This window comes from Equus caballus, chromosome 23 (assembly GCF_041296265.1).
Source record: "Equus caballus isolate H_3958 breed thoroughbred chromosome 23, TB-T2T, whole genome shotgun sequence".
In the NCBI taxonomy this organism is placed as follows: Eukaryota; Metazoa; Chordata; class Mammalia; order Perissodactyla; family Equidae; genus Equus; species Equus caballus.
In genome coordinates, this window is record NC_091706.1 from 17,817,322 (window position 1) to 17,829,323 (window position 12,002).

The 12,002-nt window shown below is 47.2% G+C and overlaps 1 protein-coding gene across 1 annotated transcript; it reads right to left on the reverse strand.

Moving 5' to 3' along the window:
* Positions 1 to 214: 214 nt before the first annotated feature.
* LOC138920365 (spermatogenesis-associated protein 31D4-like) lies at positions 215 to 6,517 on the reverse strand. Its single transcript, XM_070248478.1, has 4 exons — positions 6,226 to 6,517; positions 5,450 to 5,495; positions 4,803 to 4,863; positions 215 to 4,519 (listed from the first exon to the last, which is right to left on the reverse strand). Exons 1-4 carry the CDS (start codon positions 6,421 to 6,423, stop codon positions 268 to 270), a joined length of 4,557 nt encoding a protein of 1,518 aa, XP_070104579.1. The 5' UTR covers positions 6,424 to 6,517; the 3' UTR covers positions 215 to 267.
* Between the last annotated feature and the right edge of the window lie 5,485 nt (positions 6,518 to 12,002).

Below are 12,002 nucleotides of genomic sequence, written 5' to 3' on the forward strand. Positions count from 1 at the left end.
AGGAGACAGAGCCCATCTCAAACTCATCAGGGAGGAAATGGGCTTTGGGGGACACGTCATATCTCTGTCAACAAGAGCTCCAGGGGACTGGTCACCTGTTAGAAACCAAAGGAAGAGAACAGTAAGAGCTGGACTAACTCTTCCTTTCCCAAAGCACAAGCCCTGAGTTACCCGAAACCCATGCCCCCAACACAGTACACAGAGAAGACTTCACTATTCTTAGAGAATCATTTATTTGGGAGAATCAATGTTCTCCATGAGAAGGAATTATTTGGGGGCAGGAAGCTTTCCTCTCTGGAAATGCTGGAGAAGCATTTTCTGGTGACATAGCAGAGACAGGTCTCTGAACACCGTGCCTTGAGCAGTGGTGAGAGTGGCTGGAGGGCCCTGGCTGGCTTGGCTCCTGCAGGTGGGGCTTGGATGGGGCACATGTTCCCTGCGGGGCACAGATGAGGGATACCACTGATCTAATAGATGGTTCCTAAAGGCCACAACTTTCTGGTGGTGTCCGTCCTCATCTCTTATCCGTCTAATATTTGCAGGATCACTCTGGCCAGCAAAGACAACTTCTTGGCGGCAGGGCTTTTTTGTCACTTTACAGGTGGGAGCCCTGTAGTTGGAAGGATGTCCCTGGATGGGATCTGCCCGAGCCAGCACTTCTGCCTTCCGCTGAGTTTTCCTAAACTTCCTTGGGGAAGGAAGGGGCTCTTGAGGGCAGGTGACATCTGTTGCATGCCAACGCCCCGGTTTCTCCTCTGGGAACTTCCCAGGAACCATCATGGTCTTCTGAGCTGTGGTCATCCCAGTAAGGGCAGCTCTCTTAACTGGGCCCCTGCTCTGCGCCGATGACACGGGGCTGCCCTTTTCCTGGGAATTTTCTTGGCTTTTGCCTTTTGACCCGGGACGAAGCCATTGCAAAACGTGCTTCATCTTTTTCCTGAAGGGGCTTTCAGGAGGAGGCTGTCCCTTCTGTGATGGGGTCTGGGAAGACTTGTTCCCAACCGTCTCCTCTAATGCCTTGTTGTGAGTAAAGAAGCTCTTCCTTCTATGTTGGGATGTCCCCAACCCTGCATCCCCTCCACCAAGCTCTTCTGCCTTGGGGCCCAGAGGGCTCGCTGTCTTCGCAGCTGGTGGGAAATCCTTATCCTGGCCCCTCCTTAAGACTTGCTTCGGGAGCCAAGGCTCCTGCTGCTGCTCCATGCTGATTCCTCTGTCCTCCAAATGGGTACGCGGTACCTGGGAAGCTCTCATGTCCCCAGTGGAGACACCCTGGGCATGAGTCAGTGACGCCTTGTAAGTCAAGCTCTCTGAGGCAAGGGACCTATCAGTGGGTTGGCCTTGGACCTGGCTCTGATTCCTCTTCTCTAGTTTAAACTTTAATTCAGCAAACAGCAGTTCTTTAAGGCCTGATGATTGAGGATCTTGGGGAACTGGTCTTTTTGGTGGAGGCCTTTCAGTGGTCCCGGTAGTTTCTACTTTAGTCATCATTTGGGAGTTTCCTGGCTTGCTGGTTGTCAAGACGTTGCCAGTTTTTGACTGAAGAGCATTGAGCTCCTTGGCCCTGAATATCTCCCTGGATGCAGCTGAAGGTTCAGACTTATCTGTCTTTTTGCCCTGTCTTGTTTCTACTCCATCCCTGGAACTCACACTCTTCCCGTTTGGCTCATGTCTGGCCTCAGCTTGCCTTGCAGGCAGCTTTGGGGGGTATCTGTTCCCTAGGGGAGAAAGTCTCTGACTGGCTTTGCCTGTGACGCCGTGTGTGACAGGCAGAAGAGTCTGTCTGGCACCCTTAATTCGCTGAACATCCTCTGCAAGCTCTTGGTTCATACCAGAGGGTGATTGTCTAAAGGTCCCCTGTCCTTCCCTGCCTATAGGTGAGGTGGCAGGGTGAGAATGATCCAGGACAGGAGCTGAACTTGTTGGTCCTGCTTTGCCTTGATGAACAGGTTTAGAGCTCCCTCTAAGGGGCTCAAGGCCCCCAGATTTGGAGTCCACCTCAGAAATCAGGTTGGCTGAGGAGAGAAGGTAGGAATGGGACAAGGACTCGGATGCTGCACCTTTCAAATTAAAGATCTCTATGGATTCAAGGACCCTGCGGGGAAGGCCCCACAGCATCCTCATACGAAAGCTTCTAATATGGGCTTCCAGCGTCTGTCGTGCACTGAAATCAATGAAGGAAAGGTCCTGGAAGGTATTCACGCAGTAGTCCCCACCCACTGATGGTGGCAAACTCCTCTGTGTTATTTGGGTGTGGGATTTCACAGAAATCTGCAGTGATTGCTTGACAGCATGCCATGAACTACGCACAGTCCCAGGGAGCTGACCCTCATTGATTTCCTCAAAGTTCTTGCTCAACTGTACTTCTAGGACATTTTTAAATTGTTTCTGATCTAGACTCGCACTTGAGGCCCTTGAATTTTTCCCTGACAGACTCGCCATGTGACTAGTTAGGTCTTTCTCAGAGTCACAGCCCAGATCATTATCTGAAGAGCTCTCTGGGTCACTCAACAGATCAGCTTTTGGGCCGTTCTCTGAGCTATGTCCCTGATCCTTCCCCACATCCTTCTCTAGCTGAAGCATTTCTGAGCCCCTCTCACAGAAGCTTCCAGGATGGCTGAGTCCACCATTTAGATTTTTGTTCAGAGAGACACATGAGTGTCCATGATTGTGCTCTGACTCAGGAATCTCTGAAAAATCTCTTAGAGGCATCATCAGTGACAGAGACTCATGGATCCTGCGGGGCAGGCCCCAGCGGTGTTGGATGAGCCTCTTTCGAAGGTGGTGGTCTAGTTTCTCCCGAAGCTCATCACTGAGAGGAAACTCTCCAGGAAAGATAGAGGTTGAAACATGGGCCTGGGAGGCCTGGAGGTAAGGAGAACTGGGAGCTGAAGGACGAAAGTCTTCCCTAGATCTTTGAACCACGGAGGGTAAACCCCACAAACTTTCCTCTTGCTTCTGCAACACATTCCACTCCAGTTGTTCAATTTCAGATGAGATGACAGACTCTGATTCATTCTGGGGTCTATGGAAACACACTCCAGAGATCTGGGTCTGAGGTAGAGGACCAGATGGTAGGATGGGGAGTGGGGACTGAAGGTGGGCCTGGGGTTGGACCTGACTGAGAGGTAGGGGCTGGGATTGGGGCAGGGTTTGAGGCAAGGCTTGAGGCTGCATCTCAGGCAAGGACAAAGGTAGAGGATGGGAAAGTACTGGGGATTCTTCAGCTGTGGAGGCATTAAATATTGTAGTGAAAATGAAGATAGAGGAACAGTCACCTGAGACATGGTCAGCAGGGGCCAAGGACTCACTGTGCATAGATGGGAGACCCCAGAAGAGCTGGACATGTTTTTGTTGTAAATGGTCCTCTGAGGCCTTAGGATATGGGGGCTGCTGGTGCACAAGCAGCTCCTTTGGTTTCCCTTTGCTGTTCCATAAAGGCAGGGAGAATGCTGAGTCATGCTTATCAGCAATTGACTCCAACATTTGCTCTGAAGAATTTAATTGGTAGTCTGGCCTAAGTTCTTTTGGAAAAGAACCCCTCATCAGAAAATCAGTCCTCTTTTGGACTTGTCTCTCCAAGAGTGCCAGGACATCAGGGCTGAGAAATGGGAGGTTATCAGGTTCGACAAGGTTGTTGGCAGGGTCTCCCCTCAAAAAGCCCCCTGAAGAGTGGAGGGCAAGAAACTCTTGTTTGAAATCACATTGTGCCAAAGTGGAAGGGAACAAGTCTTTGGCATGAGCTTTCCACGAGGAGAATTCTGAAACCGAGAGGCTTGAAGGGTCAGTGCCTTTGATTGGTGGGACACAAGTAGACAACCCACCAGGGCTATCTGGAGATGAGTTCTCCAGCACAGGCTTCAATAAGGTGGAAAGTGAATCAGATTGAGTCACAGTTAAAGCACTGTCTCGTGGTGGTGAAACAGACAGGGTTGGTGGTGTGTGATGACAAGTCAATGAATCAGTGGGATCCATTGTCTGGGACACATTTGGTAAGAGGTTGACATCTTGGGAAAGGGTTGAGTCAAGAGAGAAGATGGTATGCACAGACAAAGTGGCCTCTGGTTGGAGAAAAGGATCCACTGTCTGAGTGCCATGTGGTGGCAGAGGAGGAAAAGCAAGGGGTTGGGGTGGGGAATGGTCCACTGGGAATTCGGAATCCAAGGAAGGAAAAGACTCTGGTGGCATAGAGTGACCCATTGGTGAGGGTGAGTGAAACTCAGCTAAGGGTGTCATTGGGTTGGGTGAAAGAATGGAGGGGGGTGGTGGGGAAGGCTCAGGTGTAGGGGCTGGTGTTAGGCCTCCTGGAGGGACTTCTGAGAAGGCAGAGGACAGAGTGAATGATGACTCAGTCACAGAAGCTGTGGAAGCCAAAGAGGACACAGAGAGGGTATCATCTTCCAGGTCCTCCAGGAACAGCAGCCGATTGACCTCCGCAGTTATGCTATTACACACCTCACAGGAGGGGTCTGGACATAACAGTTGACGAACGCGGGTGGTATCGTGATGCTGGCCCGAGGGGCTGTGGGAGACAGGAGATACAAAGCTGCAGCCAGGACCAGAAGAAAGGAGGACCTGCTGGCCTGGGGTGGGGGGAGGGGGCCACCTGAAGCCTGCTGCTCCTTCACATTGCCCCACATCTATGACTTGACAATACACTCAACAGCCCTCACCCCAAGGCCTTCATTCACATACCCGTTCCTATGGCAACCCCCTGGCATGACTAGGGCAGGCTGCACTGAATCCCTGGAATGGCACAGAACATGCTAAAGAGGGATCAGGAAAGAAGTGGAAAGACTGGTTACCTTTTCAGAATGGAAATCAGCTTCCTTATGTCCTCTGTTTCCTTCTTGTAACGTCTCCAACCTGGGCAACCAGGAGAGTGGGTTATGGAGGGAGTGGGTAGAAGCATAGATGTTAGACAGGAGTCCCTTTATGGGAGACCTTTGGGACATTAAACTCTGAAAGCCCTAAGAATCAGCAGATGAGGTCAAATGGTCACTGATATTAACAAGGTTCATATGTGTATGTTGCTTCATATGTAAAGTACTTTCACATACATTATCTCATGCGATGTTCAAAACCACCATGTGAGGAGCACAGGTCAATGGTTACCTCAAAGACGAATCTGATCATCCAGGAAGTCAAAGTACTTTCACAAGGTCAGGAGACAGAAGCTCTGACTCTTGACATCTAACATGGCCACCTATTGGGCAATACCCATTGTCCCCGGTCCATCACTGCTTCATGCCCAGAGGTGGGCAGAGCAGGAGTCTGAGAAGCGTTTCAGGTTCTGACTGCCTTCCCATGAGCCTCTCCTCTGAGGGCTCTATTTTCTGACAGGGACTGTGGCTAGCACCTGACATCCTCAGAGGTCATGGACCTGGGACCTCATGGAAAGGACAGGGAGAGTCACCCTTGGAGAGCTCAGGTGGAATAAGCAGGACCTTACCTCCCGATGTTCCACCTTTCCTTCTCCTCTTGGCTGTGCCCTTACGCTGAGAACAAAAAGAAAAGAATCAGAAGCTGGGACTCATTTCTCTCCCTTCTCTCTCTAGGAAACTCAGATACTCATTATCCCATGAATAATATGACTATTTTAATTAATAGAACTTTGTGTTCCTTCCTGTTATTAATTTTTTTAAATGATAAAGTATTTCCATTTTTCCTTCTTTGAACAACTCGAAGAAAGATTTTGTCTATGAGGTCTACATTTGCTATTCTGAGTCAGAAGTCCTCTGCTCAAGGAGGGCATAGACTCTGAGGCCGACAGATACGTCTGTGCTCCCTCAGATAGACCCTGTGTCCTGGACAGAGCTCAGACTCCAGCCTCTGCTCAGAGGTTCAGCCCTGCTCTTCTGATCTGCCAGATAAAAATGACGCCTGACAGGTGAATGTGACTCATGATCCAGTGTTGGGAACTCTGTTCTCCTGCAGAGATCCCAAACTCTCTAAATAACCCAATCTGGGGCCATGAAATCACTGTTGGGGATTTTATCCCAGAATCCTCCACTACACCCAGATGGTCTGTGAGCTTCAAAGGGAAACATTCCCTGCTGAACCCCTAGCCCTGCCCGGCCTATGCTCCTAGAAGGATGCTACTCCATCCTCTACTCAGACTTCCCATCTTAGGTGTCTCTCTGAGCCAACCAAACTCCTTTTAAAATATGGGGATAAAGATAGAAACAATAAAGAATCACTGTTACGGGCTTCCCCAGCATTCCTTACCTTTTGGAAAGCTTTGGTTTTCCAGAAGGTTGATAAAGATGGAATCCCCACCAGGTAGCACAGGAACAGAAGCAGCAACCACAACCCACACAGGAAGGTGAGGTTGGGGTCAGTATCTAAGAATGCTGAGCAGATGCTCAGACACAACTCAATAGGGCTATTCAGAAATGAGAGAACATTCCAATGGCTGAACTCCATTGTCTGAATCGCGAGGCTGCCTGAAGCAACTGAGCTCTGAGAGTGCCAGCGCTTGCCTATAGTCCCAGGCCTGCATCACAGAGCACAGAAGAGTCACAAAGGTTTCTGAGGGTGGGGGAGGGGACATGAAGAGGTGTGCCCACAGCCCCTCCCCCACCCACCAGACTGGCACATCTCTCCACTCCTCCTGGGCCCTCTAGGTCCCTCTGCCCTGCTAATGTTACCACACAAAATTGGGGTTCTTTTGCCCAATGCACAGAAATAGCCAATTAATTATGGCATCAGCCTTTGGGAAAAGAGATCAGCTTTATTCTGAAAGATGCATCTTCAGGGAGAACAGGCGGCATGTGCCCTCAGATCTGTGTCCCTGATTCAGAATTTGGGGAAATTTAAGAGGTTAGGGAGAACAGTGTGGCACCTTGAAACACTGGGGGCACGGGTTTTGATTGGTGGGCTTCAAGGATTTATAGTAAGGTTTTACACATTTATGACGGGGTTCTGAACGTTTATGATGAGGTTCTACACTTTTATGATAGGGTTGTAAACATTCATGATGAGATGAAGGAATTTTAACACCAAATCTTCCTGAATGAGGGATCCCTTGCTTCTGATAAGAGTCTGACTTCTAAGTTTCCGTTGTGTCCCAGTCCTTGGGTTCCATGGGAAGGGGGATCCGTGGTTCTGCAGTCATTTCGGGTCAAGACGTCTTTTGTGCATGCTCTGGCTACATGACTCTGAAGATTGTCTGAAGGATAATTCTTAGTCACTCTGTTGATAAGAGATGGAGTCAGCTGAACTAGTCCCGGAGGGCCCGGGGTGACACTGCCTGTAGTCCTATTTTCCAACTCCACCTTTTCATCAGATAATATATTTACTTAATGGAATTTTCTGCTTGTTCCATCTGTACCCCACCTATCACGTGGGTCCACCTTTACTCTTTGGAGGACTGGACTTGGGTCTCACCAATTCTAATGCCTTGCAAGTCTGAGATACTGCCCAGAATTTTTGCTTGTACCCAGACATTTACACTCAGGATCGTAATCATCCCCAAATCTATCCTTTCTATAGAATGTTTTTTCCTTACATGAACCCAGATACACAACTTAAAGTTCTACATTTTAGTTTTGTGAATACTGAATAGCAAATTTTAGGGGGTTTTTTCAGTCAGCATTTAGCATCTTCAGAGAGGATGACGCAAATAATTAAATGCATAATTCATTATTCAACATTCACAAAACTAGATAAATAAAATATAAATGTGAATAATTGTACCTTCAAATGATCTTGGGGGTAAGTCTGTAGCACTTATTTTTCTGAAGTTAGTGAAGCTTAAGCTGCATAAAGACTTTCAGACACACTACACACACACACAAACACACACATCTTTTGACAAACCAAATGACAAGAGATTTTCATGTTGAGGTATATGGGGTAACTGTGTTCAAAGTTGATTTGACTTGAACTCAAGAAGCCTGAGTTATGGCCTCTCAAACATGCACTGTACATATGCTTTAACCATTAAAGTGAAGAGTGCAATCTGTTAAGATAAGAATGCACACTTCCCCGCCTTATGCGCTATTGGTAACGCCCTCGTTAGAACTGTTAAAATAAGTCCCCTTTCCTGACTTCAGGATCATGTTGAGCTGCTAGTTTGCAACTGAATACCTCTGAAACTTTGATGAAAATGTATCCTGGGCACGTTTAATCGATGTTCTTTGTTCTAAAAAGATACAAGTCTGTACAGAAAATCATGCTTCCGTGGAATGTTTTCTTCCTTTCAGGGAAAGGCCTTCCTCGGTTATAATCCTCACTCTGGCTCAAGTTAAACTCACCTTATTTCTCTTATTTATAAAATGGTTATTGGTTATTTTGCATCGACATAATCCAGCATTTTCAAATCCAACAACAAAACATTTTCTCCCTTTATTTCAATCTTTTCTTTTTTATTTTGACCCCACTTTTTCTTACTCTACCTAAAATACAGACAGTCCCCGCCCTCTACAGGTGGACACATCCCTTAGTTGGTGCAGGCTGCTGTAACAAATACCACAGACTGGGAGGCTTAAACCACAAACATTTGTTTCTCACACTTCTGGAGGCTGAGAAGTCCAAGATCAAGGCACCAGCAGATTCAGTGTCTGGCCAGGCTCACTTCCTGGATCACAGACAATTGCCTTCTCCCTGCAACCTCACGTGGTGGGAAAAGAGGGTGAGGGAGCTCTGTGAGGTCTCTTGTATGAGGACACTAATCCTCTTCATGAGGCTCCACCCTCATCACCGAACCACCTCCCAAAGGCCCCATCTCCTAATGCCATCACATTGGGATGAGGTTCCAACATATGAACTGGGGGGACACAAACATTCAGTCCATATACTCCCCAAAGGCAGGGATAGTTTGCATTGTGCTAAGCTGTTGACCCCTCAGCCCTCGGGTGGCAGGTGGGACCCAGGAGTGTCAAAGCCCAGGGCAAAATCTCGTCTTGTGCAGCCTCATCCGAGTGCCCTTGTGGGCCCTGTAAATATGATCTCTTCCTAAGAGGACCTTGCCACGAAAAAGGCTGACAAGCTCTGCTCTGTATGATCACCCCACGTATGTTCAAAAATCAACTACCTGTCACGTTTTTTCAGGCTCCTCTTGTCAGGTTTAAATAATCCCAGTACTTCCCTCCCATCCTCCTACATCTTCTTTTCCAAACTCCTTATCTTCATGACAGCTGTCCTCTGACGGGTCTCCTAATTTCTCACGTCTTTCTTAAGCTGTGATGCCCTTGCTCTGACACCCACAGCCCAGCACTGTCACCTGATCTCTGTGAAAGGGTGAGACAGTCTTCACTCTGGTGGGGTCTCCTTTCAATTACACAGGAACAGGTACCCTTGCTGGAGGACAAAACCTGCCGGGAGGTGCCACTTCCTCCTCACCTTGATAGGCAGCCTGAGCCAAGTTTCATTTAATAAATATTTACTGCTGGAAACCAGGAGACACAAGTACCTGTAAGTCATGTCTCTGTCCTTGAACCATGAGCTGTGGTTTTAGGGAAAAGCCCTGCACAGGTCAAGAGTGACACCACTGCACAGGAGAGGCCCAGGCACATCTGGGAACTGCCAAGTGATCTCAGGAAGAGATCAGAGAAGGGACAGACACTGTGGGTGACAACTGCTCAAACACACCGGGCTCCTCAGGAGGGCTTCCCTGCAGCTCTCCCCTCTCCAGTTTCTGATACAACTCAACAAAGATGGTCAAAGAGCAGCTTGCCTCCTTTACAAGGGCACGTGTTGGCTAGATATCCTTAACATACACTGAGTGCCTTCAGTTAAAACCTACCAGAAGTTTCAATAAAAAGGCTTTTCCCCAAATGCTGGTACGATTCCTTATCTAAACAAGGAACAAGATTCTAAAGGTACAACTTTTTTGTTTTTTCTTTTTGTACCACCAGAAAGAAGCCCCATCAATATTTAATGGGAGAGGTCCATAGCACTTGCCACTCCCACACTAACATCAACTGCAAATAAGAAACTTATGTGTCTAATTTCTAAAGCACTTTACTTGCCACGATCTCAGTGGATTTTCACAACCACCCTTGGACACAAGCAGGACAGGTATTATTGTGCCCCTTTTATCAATGAGTAAAACTGAAGCTCAGAGAGGGTGAGTGACTTCCCTAGATCATTCTGCAAGTGAGCTGCAGAGCCCTGACTACTAAATCCCGTACATCCTCAATGTGTCGATTTTCAACAATATTAGTAAGAGACTTCTTGAAACAAAAAGAATGCCAGAGTCCTAAAATTAAAGCAGTTGTGTGGCTAAGAATGTTTACTGTCTCCATTAAATGCTGGCAAATTTGGGGCCGTTCCAGCAGCATATTGTTTGGGTTCCCATACTCTGCTTTGGCAGCCCAGGGTTCGCAGGTTCAGATCCCAGGTGCAGACCTACACACCACTCATCAAGCCACGCTGTGGCAGCATCCCACATACAAAAAATAGATAAAGATCACCACAGATGTTAGCTCAGGGCCAGTCTTCTTCACCAAAAACAAATAAAGCTATTTTTGTTATTCTGTCCCCTCTTAGGTATATTTTCCTTTGCCATCTCAGCACAAATGTCTTTATAGTGCTTCTCTACTCCCCTCTTAAAACCCGCCTCCAAGAACTGTATTACACTTGACTCTCAGTAAGGTATAAATAAATAATAGCATTTGAAATGTCACCCCTCAAGGAATGCACCTCACACATTTTACATCTCTCTCACCCTAAGCCCTGTAACAAAGCTCTCACCAGACCATTTCAGGCAGCCATGCAGAGGTGGCAGAGATGGCTTTTGGCAGCGTGAGATCTTCTCCCCACAACCCCATGACATCTTCCCAGTGGACCGACGTGACCACAGAAGTCTGGTGCTGGATTTCAGACGGCACTTGCTTCTGTCTCCCAGGACTGTGTTTTCCACAACCTCTAGTAGAATAACGTGCTGCCATGGGAGGAGACTCAATAGGGCTAAGTCATTAGTTTGGGATTCTCATACATTCTCAATTTTCTAGGGACAGTCCTCTCACATCCCGATCACTGTCCCGGGCATGAGCCACATGGGGGCAGCTGTTTTCAGGATTCCAAAAAGTATGAAGAAGAACAGATTCTGGGGAAATATCCTTTAAAACTGCATTTCAAACGATAGCTGTACCATGTCCTTCATTCACTCACAGAATAAAGTTTTACTGAACTCTACTATGTAGTATTTCTAATAGAAATATCAACAAAATAAGGCAGTGACTCTGCCCTCGGGCAGGTCATAATTCCGCAAGTGAGACCTGTAACAACTATGATAAAGTGATAGAAACTGTAAAAGAAGTAGGAATAAGAACACAGTGAAAACACTGATAAAGGAGCAATTAATTCTCCTGCCCAGGGGAAGAGAAGAGAGGAGTCAAGGAAAACTTGAGAGTTGGTGCCAAGTGAAATAGGCCTTGAGGTCACTTGTCCCCTTCTCCTCTTCCCTTTCTTCCTCTTCCTTCCCCTCTTCTATGCTTTAGACTTTATTTTTTAGAGCAGTTTAAGGTTCACAGCAAAATTGAGAAGAAAATACGGCATTCCTCTATGGCTCCCCACACACAAACACACAAAATCTCCCATTATCAACATCCAGCACCAGAGTGGGACATTTGTTACAACAGATGAACCTACACTGATACATCATTATTGCTCAAAATCTATAGTTTCCATGAGAGTTTACTCTTGGTGTCATACATTCTATGGCTTTGGGCAAATGTATAATGCGATGTATCTATCATTGCAGCATTATACAGAGTAGTTTCACTGCCCTAAAAATACTCTGTGCTCCACCTCTTCATCCCATCCTCCCCACTAACCCCTGGCAACCACTGATCTATTTTATCATCTCCAGAGTTTTGCCTTTTCCAGAATGTTACTCACATAGTTGGAATCAGACAGTGTGTAGCTTTTTCAGATTTGCTCCTTTCACTTAGTGATATGTATTTAAGGTTATTCCGTGTCCTTCATGTAAGCTTCTTGCTTTCTGAGATGTTGGTAGTATAACCATGTGAGATTCAATATGAAATGAGATCTTTGGG

What these genes read in the sequence shown, in the direction of transcription:
- LOC138920365 (XM_070248478.1), bottom strand. Translation starts at nt 6,423, where the DNA reads ATGGAGTTCAGCCATTGGAATGTTCTCTCATTTCTGAATAGCCCTATT. An exon ending in GAAAGGTGGAACATCGGGAG is followed by an intron (nt 4,864 to 5,449) that starts GTAAGGTCCTGC and finishes CTGGTTGCCCAG; the next exon opens with GTTGGAGACGTTACAAGAAG. An exon ending in CTGATTTCCATTCTGAAAAG is followed by an intron (nt 4,520 to 4,802) that starts GTAACCAGTCTT and finishes TGTCTCCCACAG; the next exon opens with CCCCTCGGGCCAGCATCACG.